This window comes from Silurus meridionalis, chromosome 19, assembly GCF_014805685.1.
Source record: "Silurus meridionalis isolate SWU-2019-XX chromosome 19, ASM1480568v1, whole genome shotgun sequence".
Classification (NCBI taxonomy): domain Eukaryota; kingdom Metazoa; phylum Chordata; class Actinopteri; order Siluriformes; family Siluridae; genus Silurus; species Silurus meridionalis.
This window is the reverse complement of record NC_060902.1, coordinates 4,168,650-4,190,264: the sequence shown is the minus strand read 5'-3', so window position 1 is coordinate 4,190,264 and position 21,615 is coordinate 4,168,650. Positions and strand designations below refer to the sequence as shown.

The following is a 21,615-nucleotide window of genomic DNA, read 5'->3' as shown; positions in this document are numbered from 1 at the left end:
TTTATTCCCTATGAAGTGTTACATCTATGACCAATTCTTAGTTTTTCCAGAAATGCCTCGAACGGGAAATGTCAAATACCTCTAGCATGTGTGTTCCCACTAAAAAAACTCAGTATAAAAAGTCATTTAAGAATCAACTTATGTATCAAAACTCACAAACGTTTTGAAAAATCGATTTGATTCTGCTTTGAATTTTGCTCAGTGAAAAACGTATGGAGTGTACATCATTTAAACCAGAGCATTTTAATTTTTTACTTTTTTTTAAGGCTGTTTCAGTCTCATCAGTTGAATGATGCAAGCATGCTTTCATTAATTTTTTTTTGTGCAAAAAAGTGTGACTCTTTGATTCCTAACGGAGTGTTTAATGAATAATTCACTGCATGAATCTACCATTTGAGATAGAAAGAAATCAGCCCCAGCATTGCTTTCTCATACCATTATGTGTGTGTTTTATATGCTATATATAGTGATATCATGCTTGCTTATACAGAAATAATAAAAAAAATCCTAAGAAAGATATATATTGTACATATTTCAAGTCTTGCTACCCAGTTTTTGTTTTTGTTTAGTCGTTTTTTTATTCATATTGTTTTTTTTTTTTTAATATATATAAAATTTTCCCTATTACTTATTTGACAAAAAGCCAGTTTTCTTGTGTTTGTGAAATCTGTCCCAGCCTTACTTCTGTATGCTATTGTGTGCAATTTTGTCATGACTATACAGTCTACCCTTAATAATGTGCTGTTCGGAACTTGCGGCTCGGAAAATTGACGAGTTCTCATAGAACATAACCCCCACGAGATCCGGGGGGCCGATGCATATGGTGTTTATGATTATGTATCACCCTGGAATTGATTTTCCGATTTTTGATATAATTATTACAAATGCTGAAATAATTATTCAGGCCCAAATAAGAAAAAAATAAAATAGTGCTGGAATGCAGTTTATCTATAAATAATTTCTTGCTCATTACAAGCAAAATGTATTTGTCAAATGCGATTGTTCATGCGTGCTATTGTGCTCCATGCTGTATATCTGTCCTCATTAAATTCAATATTGAATACTAATGGCGTATTATAGATCAAACCTGCTTTGCCACCAGGCCATACTTGCCACACTGCACTGCTGTTTTCTGGTGTATCATTTTTAAATCTTGTTATAAATGTAATCCTTTGCATGTGTTGGTTTATAGCCTGTAATGTTCTCGTATCCCCTCTAGGAAACATCATTCATAATGATCACATCTGCATTTTGGGAAACAGGACTGAGACTGTTGAGACACATTCTATGCATTTGTATTTATTTGTTGGTACAACTAATAGGAGATGCCAGTGCTTACCAGAAGAGCAAATTTACAGTCAGCTAAACAGCAAATGAACATCATTCAGGGTTTGGTGAAGTATACTAAAAGATCTGTTCTAGGTAGGAAGTTGAATGCCATAGCAAAACAAAAACCTTTTAGACTTTGATAGAGCAGATTTGCACTTTAATCTGAGCTTTGCTAACAGAGCATGAAAAGTTATATTCTAGCAAAATAGCTCTCCATTTGTCACTCATGACATGAATTATGAGTAACTTTAGACTGTGGATTTCGGCTCATTTATCCTGACCAGCTCCACTGCTAACTGTTTAATGTAACTACGAGAAATTTATGTCTGGTGGTGTAAATATACTCAAAGTTCTAGGAAATGTCATTAGAATCAAATATAAAATATACACATGGAATGTTGTTAGTGAATAAAGTAACTAACATTACTTTAACGGCAGTAGTAGTACTAGCTTATATTATATTGTTTGAGGGCCATTTTTTTTATTTTATTTATTTATCTATTGATTACTTTATTTTGTTTGTTTTTAATACATTTCATTGAAGGAAAAAATATGCCATTGGTTGCATAGTAAATGCCGAAAAAAAGTGCTACTGAATGTGAACTTTATACAATTTAATATGGTCAGGAGTCCACATATATTGTATTTATTTCAAGGCATTATGGTTTCAAATTGTCGCTTACTTTTATGTAACATATTACATATTGCTGAAAAAACTTTCTAGACACTTATATGTAAATCCTGGCAAGGTTGTTGGAGCAAACTATACACTTTTGGACTGACCTTGGATTGATCTTCCCAATGCTTTGTTTGGCTTTTAGAGTGAGTTATGATTTGTGTAATATGCGATTAAATGTTCTTATTGTAATAGTGGCCAAGTTAATAAGGAGTTCTTCCATAAAATAATAACATGACCCTTTGCAGTGTCAGTAGTGGCTTAATAGTTAAAGCAATTGGCTACTTGTCAGAGGGATGGGGGTTTAAGCCCCAACACTGATAAGGCCCTTAATCCGCTCTGATTCAGGGGCAACTTCCTTACAAGCTTCGATATGCAAAAGCATTTTACTGTGCTGAAATGTATATAAGACAAATAAAAGCTGTTTGTTGATTTTTAATTGAACCTTCTTATTTAGACTGAAAGTTACTTGTTTCTGCAGGTTAAAAGACAACAGATTTTCTAGACAAAATATTTTTAATACATAGACCTGCTGTCCAACAGTAGCAGGTAATAAAAGACTGCAAAAGTTTGTGGCAATAGCAAGAATAAATTCTCAATGGGCAAATCCGATACAATACATTTTGTATTCGGGATCACAAGACTGATTTGTGATGAAATAAAGAACATCTATATGTCATTGAAGCATCCTAAACTTTTGTTTTTTCTCACCACATGAAATTCCTTATACTGTGAGATTTTTGTTTTGTTCACTCACCGTTGAAGTTGATGTTGCGGATGTATTTGAGCAGCTTCTTGCCACCTGCAGATTCCATCTCAGCGCAGATGCCTGACTGCTCAGGGCACAAATCTTTGTGCATGTTGTGTAGCGCGTGTGCCATGGCATACACTGCATCAATCACAAACTGCACTTTCCCCTCCTGCTCGTACTTGGAGTCGATCGCTATCCGTTCCTGGCCTAAAGGGTAAAAAGTCATAAAATCTTAATTTTACTGTTTTTTTGTATACACTGTATATTTAAGATTTCATCTATTTAACTGTAGTAAAATATAAAATAAAATAATAATGACATCAAATACCAACAGATGCCACTGTTTTGTTTGCTCACAATCTTCATATAACTGAAATTCCGAACAAACCACAGCCCACTCTTTATAAACTTTTCACTTCACTTCACTTTTCTTCATAAAAAAAAATACTAAAAGATAAATAAACATTATGTTTATAATATATATATATATATATATATATATATATATATATATATATATATATATATATATATATATATATATATATATACTTGATTACACAATAAAGAGATGATTTGCCACCAAATTTTCCCTGCAAAAACACTTGAGTATCTTCACAGTAAATTAAGCATGCAAATTATTAGACTGAGCATAATTTACATAAGCATTTTGTATAAATGTCAGAAATCAACTTGCCGAAACTACAATTCTTTACCTGTTGTTTTAAAAAACTGCTGAAAGTCATTTGTTCATAAGGCAACATGTAACCTATAAAAAATTTTCATAACAACTGACAGAAATGTACAAACACACTTATTATCAAGATTATGTTGCTTGCTGCCTTGCCCTGAACCAATAACAATGTCATCATCTGACCTTAAGCTATACAAGGCTCCTGCTGAGTCATGCTTGTCGTCTGCCCATTCTCATCAACCGAACATAACCCAAGGTGGTCTTACACCTGGATAATCAGATCTCTGATCTGGTCTAATTCTAAAGGTTGATTGAACCATTGGGATAAAATTAGCCATTCAATTTAGACATTAGATTACATGTATTTAAGGCTAAATATGTAAAAACATGACCACCACACTTAAATATCGACTTACACCAAATTGTTACAAAATATGTTTAGAATATGTTTATCATTACAATTTTTCTTTACTCCAAATAAAAAGTTCAAACATGTCTCAGCCTAATGCTCCATAAAGATGTTGGTGTAAAATAACTAGAGTGACCTGCACAGTGTCCTGCCCTAAATCCCACTAAACACATTTGGGATGAATTGGAACGCCTCCTCACCAAACAGCAGTGCCTGACCTTACTGATGTCCTTGTTGCTGAATAGCCAAATTCCCACAGCCCCTCTCTAAAATCTAGTGGTACTCTTCCCAGAACACTAAAAGTTGATATAGAAGCAAATGAATGGACATACTTTCAATGGGATAGTCACAGAGTACATATGGTGTGATGGTCTTGTATTTAGTTTAGTTTTGTTTTATTAACCTACTACATCTACCAACCTACATGCCTTGTTGATGAGAAAAATGAAGAAGAAGAAAAATGGCTTCATCGATCCTATCATACAGGAGGCCACAGTAACTTGAATAACCATTCTTCACAACCTTGGTGAGCAGAAAAGCAAATCAGAACACACAAAACAATGAGGTGGATGGGCCACCACAACAAAAGACCAGAGAAAAAATGGCTGATTGATTCTATCTGACAGGAAGGCCACTGTTACTTGAATAATCATTCTTTTCACAACCATGGCAAGCAGAAAAGCAACTCAGAACACACAAATCCATGAGGTGGCAGGGGCACCACAATAGAAAACCACATCAGGTTCTACTCCTACTGTTGATCACTCATCATGAAGTTTTTAAATATTCACTAAGATCCGGTTGGTGTGGTAGACAAGATCTAAAGTGTTGAGAAGTCTCAGTAGGTCCGGGTGATTATCTATGACACGATCAAAAAGAACCACCAGAAGAACTGAGGCTTATCAGGACTTAATTAAAATGCTTATAATCTTCCCCAGTTGCACACTTCTCTTCCCCTAGTGTTGCACTGATACCGAGACATCTATTGTGTTTTTCACAAAAGGCTTTTTTCAAACAGTGGAATTTCTTATCAGGATCTATTTATTATGATTTTGCGTCCAGCTGTACGACAGGGTGCCAGTAACTGAAGGAAGGTTCACACACACAGACACACATCTAATGCTTGTTAGATTCTATTAACTGATTCTGTCTCTTATCTCCAAATATTTCTATGTAGGTCACTTCTATGTGGCATATAAACAAACCAGTTTTCTAACAGGATTAAGACTAGTATATAGATTTTCAAATAGAGATCACTGCAAATTGCATCCTTATGGAGATTAGAGCTAAATCGCTCACAGTATTACTTTGCTTCCCAGAAGCAAATTGCAACTTCTTTCTTTGCAATTTTCTTTTCAATCTTCCACCAAATTAGCAGCACTGCACTCCTGCTTTGACACTGCTTGCCCTCCGAAGTCTCTCTAGCCTCCTTGGGGAGTCTCTCTAACCGACCTACAGTAAAAAAATTCCCTTAAGCATATGCCAGCACCTTAATCACTGCATCTGATTTATCACAAATATGTTATCGAAGGACTAGGTTAAGGGTTAGGGTAAACACATGCTGGATCTGGACATCGCCTTTAAACTGAGTGCATGAACTTCGATATGGGAGTCTCTTCAGGGAGGTTCCGTGGCTAAGACATTTCGGAACTCGTCTGGGTCTTAGAAGGTAAGCCTTTCCGGGGTACCACTGTGTTACTATTATTTTGGAATGAACAAATAATTTATTCTAAACAGACCTGAATAAGAGTATTTTTAAAGCTTCTTGTTACGACTAGAGGTGTGTGTTTCTGTTGAAGATGCAACAAAAAAAGTTGCACAAGTGGAAACCTGTTACATTTTGTATATGGGTACAATCGAGCAGTCGGATGTAACGCTTACGGGAAAAATTAAATCACACATTTAGAGCGTTTATTTATTTCTTCGTAGTAAGCACATTATCAGGGTCAATCAGGGTTGCAGTGCTTCGAATAGGTTATGATTTCTATTTATACTTTAGGAAGTGCTACCTATTAAATTTGTTAGAAAATATCACAGTTTGAAGGAGGCTACATTTCCTGCACATTTCTCATATATACTGTAGTTAAAACTAGTTAAAAATTGGTGTGATGTAGCCAAGGTTAAGGAACTGCTAGAGCCTGATAATTGCAGATAGTCGTGTGTTTTTCCAGTGTTTTGGGGTGTATAGTGGTATAGTATATCTACAGTGTAAAAAGAAGTAATTAAAAAACCTCTTGTTTAGGCAATGCCCACTTCCTGTTAAAAAGGCACCATAGATAATATCATTGTGTTGAGTGAGTCATATCATTTTTAATGGTGGTAAAAAATAAAAGTACAACATAGAATTTTAGTCAGAAAACAAATCCAAGAAATATAATGAATGATGCTGTACACCATAAATCCACAAAGATCTTTCATTAATTTTAACACTTCTAGTATGTTGGGTTTATTACACCTCTCAGGTACCAACCATAAGTTCTTAAAAAAACAAAATGGGTCCTTCATCACTGAACAGAATATACAGTAGATGCAATAGAGTTTAAAAAGTAGCATTTAAAATAAAAAATACGATCGCTTTCCAAACATCTGTCACATGTTGCACTTATATGAAAGTGCTAAGACAGGGGCAAGGGACCTTGGTAACAATTTATTCACAAAAACATATGCATAAAGTCTCTGCAAGGAAATGTTTATTTAATATTTCTAGAAGGAGTCTTCAGTGTAGTGATTTCTAAACAGTCGATTTTCCACCACAGGAAAGTCTTTAGAAAGTGATTTTGTGTTTTTTTTGGTTTCTTTTTACTTTTGTTATTCTTACATCCAGGAGAGAGAAAGGAAAATTAAGATATCTAGAGAATGGTGTTTATGAAAATGGGAACGACCAAAGCAGTAAATGTAACCCTGAATGGATAAAAAAACATGACATGATGCTACTGTGATTACGTTTAAAAATAAATTTTGGAGATCTGAATTCATATATCAGAGGGATAAATATGTACACACACAAGTTTGTGGACACCTGACAAATACACCCAAATGTGTTCCTTCTTCAATCTTATGCTATAAAATTTAGACATGGTTTGCCAAAGATGATGTGGAAGAACTGACCCCAATGGGAAAACTGACCGAAACCCCATTGAAGTTTGGAAAACATCATCTCCTGGCCTTACTAATGCTTTTATCTGCATAGCCACACTCAGAGATCTAATGGAAAGCCTTCACAGAAACTGGAAATTATTATAACAGCAAGGTAAGGGACTCAATCTGAAAACTAAATTGCTTGGATGTTTCAAAATGACAGGAAGGATGATAAGGTAACTGAAATAACCACTCTTTACAACTCAGAAAAGCGATCTGCTTCTGGTGATCAGAAAAGCATCTCAGAATGAATGAAATGTTGGGGTAGATGGGATTTTCAGTCAGAAATAGGACACTGAGATGACATTAAGCACAGGCTTAGCAAGTCTGTAGAGTTTATGACTGGAATAAGAGGTAAGTTTAAGGATAAAGAGCATCACCTGCTGATTTGATTTCGTTTTGAAAAAAACAAAACAAACAATCATTGGAAAATGTATTTATATATAAAATTTTAATTGTGTTGTTCTTATAAAAAAAAAAAATTAAATCACTGCAATACTCTACTATCAATAAACTATTAATGATGAATAGTTAGTTGATAGTCTTACTGTCTCTTTAACAGGATGAACTACTATAACATCAGGAATAATTTACAGATGTTGATTTGCTTCTCTATGCCTGAAGCAAATCTGCCTCCAAACTCGGCTTTTGTTCTGAAACAAACTGATGTGGCCATTTGCATCCGTGATGCCACATCGTCTGCAACATACACAAAAATAAGTAAAAAAAAAAAAAGAATATCTGTTGTCAGAGGTTCATTCACCAGAGTTCTATTGATCACAAAAATACCCACAAGGCCTTTCAAAGCTAATTAGCGGCTACTGTTGTGCTAAGTGGGAAAATTATAAAAGTGAAGAAAAGCTCCCCTAGAAGAGGAGCGAAACGTGACTAATTATCTTTATCACACGGATTTACATACATGCTGTCAAACATGTAATAATCAAGTTTTGTTCCATTAAGGGGAACTTTGATCTTTGCTTGCTGAGGAAAAAATAGCTGAAAAAAAGGGTGTTTTCTTTTCAGAAATATATGGAGAATTTTTTTTTGTTTTTGTAACGGTCATTATATTAATGAGATAAAGCAGCGCAAGGCGTTGTCAGAAATGGAAGTGATCTCCGAGTCTGGGATACAAAGATAAACACACCATGTAATTATGATGAATAGCTGGATTTGAAGACTGACAAGTAACTTAATGTTTCCCAAAATGGCAGAGGGCTGAAAAAAATTTATACTAAAATCCAGTCTTTATTCTAACATTTGATGTGATCATGCATGTGTTTTCATCTATACCAAAAAGCCATTTAACAAAAAGTATTTTCTTCCATAGGAAATGCCATACATACTGGAGTGGATTTTTTTCCCCACTATCGCATGATGTATAACAGTGAACCCAGGAAACAAATGTATGCTTCAAAACAAAATAGAAAAGTCAATAGACATGTGAGTGTTTATGAATGTTATTATATCGAATGGCAGACATTACACATATCAATATGTGCCAGGCCGCCTTGGCGAATTGGTTCTCGTAAATCTTAACTCTGAATTATATTTCATAGCTGTGGTATAAATTATTAAATGACAGTGAGCTGATATACACAAATATTTTAAAAAATCTATTTATACACAGAGTGTCATACAATAACAAATTCCACAGCAAATATATCTCTGGTTAGACTTCTGCCATAATTACATTTAAAAATGATATATTGGAGTTGTGATATGTGAAAGTGTGGATGCCTAACAACCACACTCAAATGTGTCTTTTAAACTGGTACTATATATTCAGAAGCATATGAGATGGCATCAAAAGGTTTTAAGATGGTTGTAACTGGTGCTATTCGGACTATGTGCTTTAAAGACAACAAGTTAGAACAAAGAGCAAATGTGAAATTTTGAGTGAAACTAAGCAAATCTGTCCCAGAGATGTTTAACCTGACATGTGTTTAACAAACAGTGTTGCTGCAATAAGTAGTTCAAGGTGTCTTGTCTCACAAGCATGCTTCAAGAACAGAAGAACTTCACTGGAAGACTATGAGAGCTTAGGAGGATCTTTAATGAACTAAACCCCTGAAAATTTCGAAACCATTTAGCAACTTGTGCCTGATGATAGTCGGAGAACAATCCACATGATCTTACTTCCGCACCCACCCTACTCTTAAGATTTGGCTACTGCAGACTTTGCCCTATTCATGAAGATGAAGATGGAAAGCTTTCTCAGAGGATTGGATGTTATTATGACAAAGTAAAGAAATAAATCTGAGAAGTAAATGGCCAGACTGGTTTAAAATCACAGGATAGATGAAAAGGTTAGTGAAAAAACACTCTTTACATATTGTAGTGAGCAAAAAAGCAGAGGTGGCAAAAATACACAAATCCTTTACTCAAGTAGAAGTACCGATACTCATGTTTTAAAAGACTCTGGTTAAAGCAGAAGTACTGACTACACTTTTTCACTTAAGTTAAAGTAAAGAAGTTTGGGCTCTGACATGTACTTAAGTAAAAAGTAGCCATTACTACTACCTGTTTTAGTGTCACGCTGGTAACTGGACCTCACGCTATATTAATATATTAATACAAAAATATTTCAAATGTTGTTATCTAATGAATGTATCAAGACTAAACAACCACCATATAGAACACAAGCAGAGAAAAGATAATTTCCTCCGTCTCATCCACGTTAGCTGAAGGCCCATATTTCTTGTTGCCTTCTGCCTTGCGTTGTTAGCTTCATGGGCTAACCTACGCTCGTGGTGTATCATAGCCAGGAAATGATACACCAGTGGTAGGTTAAAGGCACGCAATAACAAGAAACAGGTTGATGGGCTGAAAACGTTGCGCAATGAGAAGATAAAATATTGATCATGTCACCAAATTGATTAAAACTAATGTAACAAACCTGGTTAAAAAAAATTAAGAAGTAGCTGGTACAGATAAATGTGAGTGAAAGTAAAACGTTGTCAAAAATTAAATAGCAAAGTAAAGTACTGGGAAAAGTATTTGTACTTCATTACTTCTCATCTCTGCAGAACTGCACTGCAAAACTGTAAAAACTGGAATATGGGTTTTTTTTTCTAATCTTGAACTGTCTACCATGAAAGATATTAAATGAATACCAAATGACAGACAAATCCAAAATCATACACAGAAAACAGACACAGGTCAGGCAATTAGTGAACAATGGGAACGCAGCAAACAGAAATGAAACAGAATAAAGATGCTAATCGCAATGTAGACACACATGGCTACATAAACACACCAAAAAAAACATGAGGTGTTGAAGGTGAGGAGGATTATTTTTTATTCAACCTGCACCTGCTACTCTGTAAGCAATCAACTATTGCATTAATATGGTACAATATGAAGGAGGAATGAATAAACTGGTGATCTTATATGATTCTGATTTATAGCTTATGCAAATGAACCATATAATGAATCTCCCAAAAGCATCTTTTCAATGTTTGCCTCGACTTCTATTCTTTTAATGTGTCTACCAATAAATATGCAAATATTAATAAGTAATAAAGGAGAAATACCAGGGTTAAAGCATAATAATAATCATTAAAAAGTACAAAAATAATGAATAATTGATCGAGATTGCTGTGCCCGTAAATAATTAGTGTCTCTAAAATCTTGTGCATGTTTAATCTTTAAAATAGTTGAACTGGGATTTATTAGTATTCCAATTACTGATATCTAATCTGTACTTAGGAAAGGATTATGATTATTGACTGCGATATCGCATTAAGATGCCCACTGTCAGGAGTAGATCAATAAAGAAAAGTAATCCAGCACTGAATACAAATTACATGCCTAAATATGCCATCTGGAATGCAATCATTCACATTATATTAAAGCATAATCAATGTTACTACACTTGTATAAAAGTAATATTAGTAAAAACTCTCTACACAAACACACACTTTTTTATATTAGTAAAAAAAACAACATAACATGAAATGTATTTCTACAAAACTTTCATGACTTCCATGTTTATATTGCACCCGAAACACTTTATACGTATAAGTATATACTGTATTTTTTCGTATGTTTCCATATTTATATTGCACATTGCACATGTTCTATATATACAGTACATGCATACACATTTCATTTCTTCTTGCATTTGCAATATATCAAATGTGTAAAGTTGTAATTTGTCTTTTTATGCATTTTATTCTTTGATGTCTGCTATAATTTATGTCAGAGGCTGCTGGAGGATTGACAGAGTAAGAATTTCACTGAATGGTGTAACAGACTGTTTCCTATACATAGTGTATGGCGTTAAACTCCTCAATCTTTATGGATACATATACACTATATTGCTAAACGTTTGCGGACACCTGGTCATTAGTATAATATGTGATTTATTTTTGTGCATCACATTTCACATTTAATACATATTTTCTCTTTTAGACACAAGGGTAGTAAGTGATGTCAGGTACTGATGTAGGTGAGATGAGTTGCCCTGTGGTCAGAGCTCTATCGCTGGAGATCTTTCACTCCAACCCATGCAACGTATATCTTCATGGAGTTTGCTTTGTGCACAGGGGCATTGTCATGCTGGAATAGGATTGGGTTGGGTTTCCTATTTCAAGTGAAAGGAAAATTTCATGCTACTGCACCCAGACACATCCTGTACAATTGTGTGCCTTCAGCTTTGCAATTACAGTTTATGAACGCATATGGCTGGGAAACTCGGATGTCCCAGTACTTTTGTCTATATACCGTAGTGTATATTCCCTGGGGTTGACCACTGACTATTTTGATCACACATCGCTAATGAATAATAATGTTCAAATGCAATAATTATAATGATAATATTAATAACAATAATAATTATTATTAATTTTGTTTTTAATAAAGTATCTAAATCCTTTTATACTGGTCAATAAATCACTTCCATACTGAAGCGATTCTGAATAACTCTAACCAAAAATCCACTGTTTCTGCAGGATTTTCTTGACACATTCTCAGTTTCATTATAAAACAGGTACAGGGTCTCGTCGGCAAAATGTATCGATCATGAGAATTTCACAAAACATGAAGAGAAAATACTGCACCATAGTGACTTTACCAAGAGGAGAACACAACTGATAAAAGCACACAAGAAAAATATGCTTATGCACCCAGGTTAATAGAAGTTTTTTCTATTTTTCCCAAAATACATTTTTATTCGTTTTTTCACCATTTGTTTTTCCTGTATCACATTAAAGGCAGAAAAAAATCTGACATGATTTATAATGGTTTCACAAGGGCTGTGTAGCCTTTTTAAAGCCACTATATCTTTATCAAGACCACTACAAATCATTTAACATTCTTGTAGCCTGAGTAAATATTGTTCTTTTGGAAATTGTCAAATAGTATAAAAGTGAGTTTCAAAAAGTTCCAAAAAGTCATGAACCTAAAGAATGTGTGCACATTTTCAGGCACTAGTAAGGACCCTGGTTTAGTACACATTGGGACGACTCAATTTCCAACTTCTAATGTCCTCATTAGTCACTGTAAAAAATCCAAACTGATTAAAAAATGTAAGTGTTCTTGGATGTCCTACAAATATTATCTGGGCTTAATCCCATGCATTTCTGCCATTTTGAGTACTTTAAATAGGACCATAGACCAGCTAGTGAACATATGACTGAATCATATCTGAACGTCAAAATAATGGGAAGAAAATATGAGAAAGCAAGCTACAGCGTCAACTGAATCCTGAAGCAAACAAAGCAAGCATGTTCTCCATTTAAACACTTAGCTCTTTTGTGGCTTTTTACCTCCTGCTAACTGAATTAACTGCATTAACACACATTTCGATTGACTTCATTTACATAATCTAATCAATAAAATAAAAATGCATCGAAATTTGTTTTGTTTTTCTGTTCCCATAAAATTTTTGGTAGGTCAGATTGCTTTACATAATGCCTTCCTCAACAAAAACACATTTCCATTACATTCATGTACAGTTACATCTCTCTCTGGGATGTTGATGTAATAAAAAAATGTGAAACAATAGTCTATGATATGACAACAAGTAGTCACATGATATAAAACTATTTTAATATGTTGTACATTATCATTCAAATCAATGTAAGTTTCTGAAATATCGCCGATTCCAGTTACACCTTTCTGCAAATGCTGTGCAACCGATCTCAAATTCTCAATAAATTCTGAGTAATCTATAATCTACAATGATTAGTAGAGCATTTATAAATAGTAAAGTGTTTCCTAATAAATTAGATTGGGCAATTGCATACTGTATAAATACAATTGACATGCATCATTTCCAATTCCTACTGCCAAGATTCTGCCATGAACCACAGGACTATTCTCACATCAGCATCTATACCTCACCATGTCATGTGACTGTGCACCTGTTTCACATTCACTGGTAATTAGCACTTATATATAGCCTCACATTTCATAGCACTATTTGTGTCATGTTTGTCTTCCATTCCCATATGATTCTTATGTTGATGATCAAGTTATAGCGTATTCAGTTTCTGTGCAGTTTGTTTTCAGTGCATTGGTGATTAGATGTATAATTTCAATCAGCAAATCAATAAATTGCAACAACAAAAAAAAATCTTCAATAGGATCCTGCATTTTTCTGCCTATTCTTTCTTTATTTTTACCAAAACCTCAACTTTGGTACACGTTCACATTTGTGTCTTTTGTGGGATAACCTGGATTGGTATTTTGGAAGGCTCTGAATTCTGATTTCTTTTCATTAGGATCATAATTACATAAAGGCGTATGGGGACAGCAACCTGCAGCACTGGAGCAGGAGGAAGACACAAGAAGTCTGGAAAGATCAGTCCGTGCAAATTCTCCCTAACAATCTCGTTACCTCTTATTAGTGGGGAGGAGCAGCAAACAAGCCAAGCGTGCACCCATCGAAGCGCTGGAACGCATCCAGCGAGTACAAAACAAAGATCTGGAATTCCACAGACTTTCCACCATGAGCCATATTGGATTCTTAAACATTAGATAGTTTCAAACTTATAATAAACTTACATTTTGAAACTAAACTTTGAAAGCTGTAGAAAAGTTAATCCTCTGTTAAATGTACATAGAAATGGTAATTGTTTAATGAAGAACTGAAATAGCACACATGGGTTTGGATACATAGTAAAAAAAAAATTTAAATAAATAAATAAATACATCAAATATGGATGCTTCATGCAAATGTATGTTTTTTTTCTTATTATAAAGCATAAAGTATTGATTATTATATTTAAAAAATATATATATGTAGTAGTATATAAATATTCTTGTAACTGTTTTTAAAGCAAATATGGTGTGTGAATCACGTAAATCATCAGGACACCACACGGCACTTTTGCTATGTTTCCACATGGAAGGTTAATGAGGTGATACCAGAGAAACTGTATCTCTTCCAACATCTATTACATACTTAGAGAATTTGTTTATTTCGTATGTTTTATCGTGCATTACTAGATTTAGTGCCATTAAAATAACCTTGCATTAACTCGTTAATTTATATATATATATATATATATATATATATATATATATATACACACACACACACACACACACACACACACACACACACACACACACACACACACACACACAATTTTCCCATATATGATCATTTTCCAAGAAGCACTTCTTCTACTATTGAGTCCTGATGCACAATTCAGGACTCAATAGTAGAAGAAGTTATTATGAGTATACTAAATACATTTTAAGTTAAGTCTCCTCACTAACATAATTTGTAACGTATGAAACAATATTTAAGATGTTGATCTTTTATACTTAATATTTTGCCAAATAGTGTACATTTTGTCAATTTTTCAGCTTCTAAGGATGCTGTATTGTTTCTCCAGGCCTAGATGGAGTTGCATGATGGCCAAAAATCAATGCTCAATACCAGTCAGCCAATTCCAACTATTCATTTATGATTAACGATGGAGTGGACGTTTTTGGGTGTAGTATTACTTTAAAAGTTTCTCTATTTATGCTTCTTAGAACACTGTGTTATCGTCACGACAGCAGCATGTGCTGTCCCTCTTGTCGCACATTTGATCCCTTGATGTGTGGAAATTGGCCCTCGCACTGACAGGGTCTCTGGGCAGATCTACAAAGCAGAGGTGCTGATGGCATTGCCAGCTGTTGCACAGCAGGCCACTTCCTCTTCCAATCCCGAAATCAATCTTACTGACCTCGAGAGACTCTGCTAGTAATCACAGTGCAGTGCTAAATGCATTGTAATGCGGTATTAGCAGTGCAAAAGAACACAAGGTTCCAAAAGGTTTTTTAGGTTTTAGTAATAAAGTGCTGCACTAAAGATGTGGCAAAGGATTTGAAAGAACTCTTTTAGATATAAAATTAGGGTAATGAGGCATGGTAGAGAAGTGCAGTTGTAAGATTTACTAAGAAAATCTTCCTTTGTTTTTCCAAATCTTTGTTTTTCTTTAAAATATTTTTCTCACATTATATAAAGCAACACTTCTCGTGAAATTAAACCAGCTATACCAAAAAATGATCAAAACTATTACATATCTACTTACCACTACTACTACTACTAGTAATAATAACAATAATAATTGAAAAAAAAAAAATAATAATAATAATAATAATTACAATCATTAAATAATTAGTATATGCAGTGCCTTATAGAAGTGTGGATACTTACACACTTTTATGTATGAAAGTTTACTTTGACCAAAAGAATCGTCTCTAGGTTACGTATTTCCCTGAGGGAATGAGACGCTGCGTCGAAACGCTTTGGGAACGCGCCCGAGTGTTCACACTCTGAAATAATGTGTGTAATCAGTGAAAAATGCTGCCCATCACCGGCGAGGTGACGTCACGACCAGGAGTATAATACGCATATCAAGTGAAGGCAGCAGCAGCTTCTGTAAGTGAGAAGGAAGCACTGCAGGGATGCCGAAGGTGTGGCATAGAGATGCAGCGTCTTGTTCCCTCAGGGAACTAGGGTTACATACGTAACCTAGAGACGCCAATCCAATCACGCCAGACTGACCAGTCCCTGCCTAGTGTGTGTCTGTCAACACAGCTAGAGGTGGACTGAGGGGCCAGGAGTAGCACTAAGGTCTAGGTTATAGAACCGCACATACATATTACATATGTCTTGGAGGGGAACTCCAGAGGACCAAGATTTTGAGGCAGCCACACTCTGGGAGGACTCATAAGATGATGTGATAGAATCAACAATCCAGCTGCTCAGAGTCTGTTTATTAGCAGGGAGGCCTCTTTTAGGAGGGATGTAGCGGACAAGCAGCTGAACCTGCCGTGAAAACGGGGCGGAGGAGACCCAAACTGTATCAAGTAGCCTCGCTCTACAGTGTGCAGGACCCACTGAAACACATCTAGAAAAGCTTTCCAAGCTTCCAAAAATTGCCCTAGGGGTATTAGTCACTCGAACCTGACCTCTGGTGTGCCTAGAGCCGGGGCAATGCCCTGAGATGGCTCTAGGGGTGGCAAGATGTCCTGGACCACAATAATGCTGGGTGGAGACCAAGGAGAGAGCCCGCTGGAGCTGACCATGCCCTGAAGCACCAAGGGTGGCAGGGTTAACGTACCAGGTCCCTGAGGGGGTTAGGACAGGGCGGGCACCGGATAGAGCGGCGAGCAACCCCATTTGAGCGGCGTGGGCGTTATTGCCGGAACGCTGCTGCCTGTTTGCTATTCTCCTGAAACCTTTCAACCACCGATATTAGCTTAGGGAGTCACTGAAGAGGCCAGAAAGGGTAAGTGGGGCATCCAGGGCAGCCATAGACCGGCCAATGGCCCTAGCGGTCTCTTTAGTGGCTCTAGGAGCCAGATCCGCCGTACAGCGAAGCTCATCAAAATGGCTGCCCGGGGCACCTCTCACTCTTATTTCAGGGTCTTGAGGGAGGAAGCGATCCCAAGAGAGAGACAGCTCGCAAGCATTTTTTCAACCCGCAACATCGCTCCATACCCGTTTACTTTTCGCTCCATGACGTGTGAATACAACGTTGAAAGGAGCTGAAGGGGCTTTACCCATGACCATGACACCTCAGTGTACAGGTCTGAAAAGAACGGGAGATCCCGACATGAAGGTTACGACCCTGTGTCAGAAAGTGCTCATCCAGCTTACTGAAGGGAGGGACTTTCTGCTCTTGAGCCGAATGCTCTCGTTGCAGGGGGAAGAAACCACCGAAAGGCCTGCTTCTAAGCTTGTGAGCGAGTGCTAGACCAAGCAGATGAGGTTGGAGAAAGGGACAAGCCCATCTGGAAACCCTCTGCGAGGTCCACTTGCAAGCCCCAGGAACTGCCTCACCGTTCGCCTCAGCAAGAGCGGGGCAGAACCGCAAGGAGCACAAGCTCTCTCCTCAGAGAGTTTTTTTTCTGTTTTACTTTTTCTGACAAACACTTGACAGACAATTAAACACATACACACAGAGTGCTTCACGAACAGACAGAAGCTGCCGCTGCCTTCACTCGATATGCGGTTTATACTCCTGGTCATGACGTCACCCCGCCGTGAAGGCCAGCGTCCAATTTTTGACTAATTACACACATTATTTTAGAGCATGAACACTCAGGCGCGTTCCCAAAGTGTTTCGAAGCAGCTCGAGTTCCTGAAAGGGAAATATATATGTACAAATGTTAAACTTTATTTACTTTGGAAAAAATCCTCCCTTAGCATTAATTAACACATTCTTGCCATCTAGACAGTTTTCTTTCTCCAAACACTCAGCTGAAATACTTTGCCATGCCTGCTTCTAAAGCTTGTCAAGGTGTTCTTGACTAGTTGGATATTACTTTCTGACCTTGCAATCTAATTCATCTCAGAGCACTGCTCTCTATGAAACGCTTGCAGAGTTTGGAAGCATGGGATTGTTGACTTTTTGAATAGTGAAGTTGGTTCTAATTATCCAGTCTAGAAAAAAATTGCATGGCATTGAAGCATGGAATGGTAGCTATGTTGGTTAAGTATTATTTATTATGTAACCTACATGTATACAGTATAATTAGTTAGCATGTTCTTTAAATATAAGTAGAGACTTGTGAAGGAATGGCATACTGTAGCTACATGCATTTCATTTAAACTGTTATTATTATTATTTTTTAATATGTTATTAATATAATCATAATTATTAATATATTATTATATTATTTTACTGTTATTGCCTAAGGTGACAGTTTGCTTTAAATGAATGGCATTAAATGGCCTATTTTGTTGCATTTGAACTAAAGTAACATGCTTTTTAACATCTCTAAAAAAACAATAAAAAAATTTAAGGTTACAGAATAATTTGTTCGTGAAAATTGCTCAGAGGTCCATTTGCTCATACGTTCAAACTAATTTTCCCTATAAGAATGAATGTAAAAGCGATTTAATCCATTCCGAGACCTCATTCAATCACTTATTTCTGCACTTTAAAAGTATTTGTAGCCTATTTTAACAAACAAATACACTGCAAATTACCGTACAATAAACATTATTTAACACTTACTCATGTAGTAGTGGTTGATTACGCGTGTAAGACGCGCACCATGCTCGTAACCTTCTTGGTTTTAATGGTAATTCTATTTACTTTTGTTTTCCCAGCACCATCACTGATTTTCTTGGGAGACATTTTTCAAGTTTTCTAGTGAAATAAAAATATAACACTAAAAAAAGTTAAGTTTTTGCTGCACTGAACAACGAGAGCGACCGAGTAACACGAGATGAACTAAGCAACTGATGCTACCCTCGGCTGAAAACGGGGAACTGGCAGCGTGGTTTGCCTTCAAAATTTGTTCGCAAAATAGGGTAAGATTTTGCGAGTAAGTTCGCTCGTATCTCTGTTTGCTCGTACCATTAGTTGCTCGTACAATAGGGTTTTACTGTAAAACTAAACTTGTTAATGGACATTCTTGGTTTCTTTTTGAGTCGCAGTTAGCAATTATCATTGCTTTTTCAGCTTGTATAATGTTGTAATCAAAATGTGGCATATGCAAGTATATGCAGTATATATTCTCGTTATAGAAGCCTGTTTAATTAGCCTTTATGATTGCATTCTTTCCTTTACTCAGTATTATTTATGGGCTTTTATATATATATATATATATATATATATATATATATATATATATATATATATATATATATATATACAGAGAGAGAGAGAGAGAGAGAGAGAGAGAGAGAGAGATTTATATAAATTATAGGTGAATTATTAAACACTGAAACACACATTGCTGAAACACACTACTGTCAGAACTCCATTTAGCAAACCGTGTGAATGAAAATTGCCATGTTTCTATTTGAATTTAGTGCCAGTATTATATTAAATTCAAGTTAAATAATAAAATACAAACAATATACTTGCAATTTAACCTTTTGTATGCAATTTATATTGGCCAGGATCGTGGTGGATCTAGAGTTTACCCCAAAAACACCGGGCAGAAGACAGGAATACATCCTGAATGAGACGTTATACAGGAATACATACTGAATGAAAAGTCAGCCATCACTTTTACAGCATTTGGCAAACATCCAGATGTAGATCCCGCCATGATAAAATGATTTATACAGCTGAGGGTTAAGGACAGTCGAGGGTTGAGGATTAAGGTTCCCAGCAGTGGCAGCTTGGCAGTGCTGATATTTGAACTCCTGACTTCCCTAAATGAAGTCCAACATCAAAATCACTGAGCTACCTCTTCCACATACATACCTTTTGTAAGTCGCTCTGAATAAAGGACCTACTAAAAGCAATAAATATACTGTTAATGTAAATGCTGAGCGGCTAAAAAGAGAAGCTAATCCACCTATTAGTCTGTTTTATTTGATGAGAAGAAACCAGAGAAACCCAAAAGAACCACTTGCACACACTTGGAAAATGTGAAAATCCCCGCTGATGGTACCCTGAGACCAAGAGTGAACAAGGGACCCCTGGAGCTGTGAGGCAGCGACACTACCACCATGATGTCATAAATGTGTAATATTATTCCGAAATATTTTTGGAAAGCAATTTGTTAGCATTGAACCAAAACTTTCAACCCAGGTGCACATTACAAATAGCTTTTTTTCTGTTTGCATGTTTATATTCTGTCAAGTCCTCTGATGAATAATCTTGAGTTTCACTTGAGATTCTCTCTGCGTAACGTGCTGTCAGACTCGTCCTACGCCGGGGTTTTTCCACACAAGTCAGTCAGCCTGAAATAGCAGCAATGGGCTGAGCAGAACTCATTATGTAATTGAGGGCTTTATTTCAAAGATGGAACTACTTTGTATTCAAATATGCATCTCGAGCAGGATAAAAGCAAGAGGCCTTGCACAGTTTTGATGCTTTTTTGATGGGGAGACAAGAAAGCGGGACGCATTCAAGGGCCTTGCACTTTATCTTCTTGCGCAATTATCAGGGTTGACAGGCAGGCATGAAATGATGTGAATCATGGGGTGGATCTTCACATTGTTGTAGCAGGTTGCTAGTTTCTTATGATGTACTGGTGTCTTTTTTTTTATACAAAAGAAAAGAAAAAAGAAAACATTGTTTATACAAAAACGCAAAATTTTTTTTTTTTTTTTACAGATGTGTTGTAGCATAATCTGGTTTAACAGATTTCCTCTGGGTTCTCTAGTTTCCTTTCTTCAATCTTTGACAATGTTGGAAAAAAACAGCAGGTGCCTTCTTTTGTATTGTATATATTTATACAACCTAAGAAATTCAGAACTCAGTAGAGTGTTGGTTTTGCAATGCTATGACTCTCAATGATTTTGAGCATCGACATTGACACAACCAGTGGCACCCTAGTCCTACTAAATAAAGAATGTGCAATAAGTATTGTACCTGTGCACTTTCTACTGGTGTCTTCTTTCTTAGAGGAGCTCATGAGCTTGCAGTTGAAGTTCTCCTCCCAGTACTCTGCAAACCACACGTTTCTCCTGTTGTTTTCCAGCGTACGGGAGGTAAAGTAGATATCAAACCCTGAAATACAATGCAAACACAAAATTCCATGATTTTTTGTGGTCCAATGATATTACAGCTAAAAAATATGTTTGTGAAGTAAAGATCAAATACATTCAAATAAATAGATATACAGTATCTCAACTTACTCAACTTAACATACAGCCATTATTGTCAAAATAACTGCCAACAAAAGTGAGTACACCTAAGTGAACATGTGAAAACCGTGTCCAAAGGGTCAATATTTTCACCAGAGCTGCACAGGTTGTTGCTGGGATCCTCTTCCACTCCTCCATAATGACATCACAGAGATACTGCATGTTAGATACATGGCGCTTCTACACCTTCACATGAGGTGCCATGTTGAACATCCCGTGGTCAGTATGAGAGAATTGTACTCAAAATTTTTAACTGCTCTAATACAAATTACACAAATTTCTATGGTCTTGTCAAGCAGACAAAAACATGAACACAATGAATAGGATTTGCATGGTTCAATGACGTTCAACTACATTATCAGTACAGCTGTTATCATATAAGGTGAATTCACTTTTGTTGCCAATTATTTTGAAAATAATGGCTGTATATTTGGTTATTTTCAGAGGACAATCACTTGTGAGATACTGTAGGGGTACGCAAGTCACTGCAACATAGGTCCATAATTGACATAATTAAGTGAAAGTATTTATAAAGCTATAATGATAACTACATATT

At 36.0% G+C, this 21,615-nt stretch overlaps 1 protein-coding gene across 1 annotated transcript in view; it reads right to left on the bottom strand.

Moving 5' to 3' along the window:
* The window catches only part of LOC124402489 (metabotropic glutamate receptor 7-like), a 180,918-nt gene that overhangs the window by 28,191 nt on the left and 131,112 nt on the right, over positions 1–21,615 (bottom strand). The window contains 2 exon segments of the mRNA XM_046875560.1: positions 2,763–2,963; positions 20,785–20,922. Of these exon segments, the coding sequence (XP_046731516.1) occupies positions 2,763–2,963; positions 20,785–20,922 (339 nt within the window).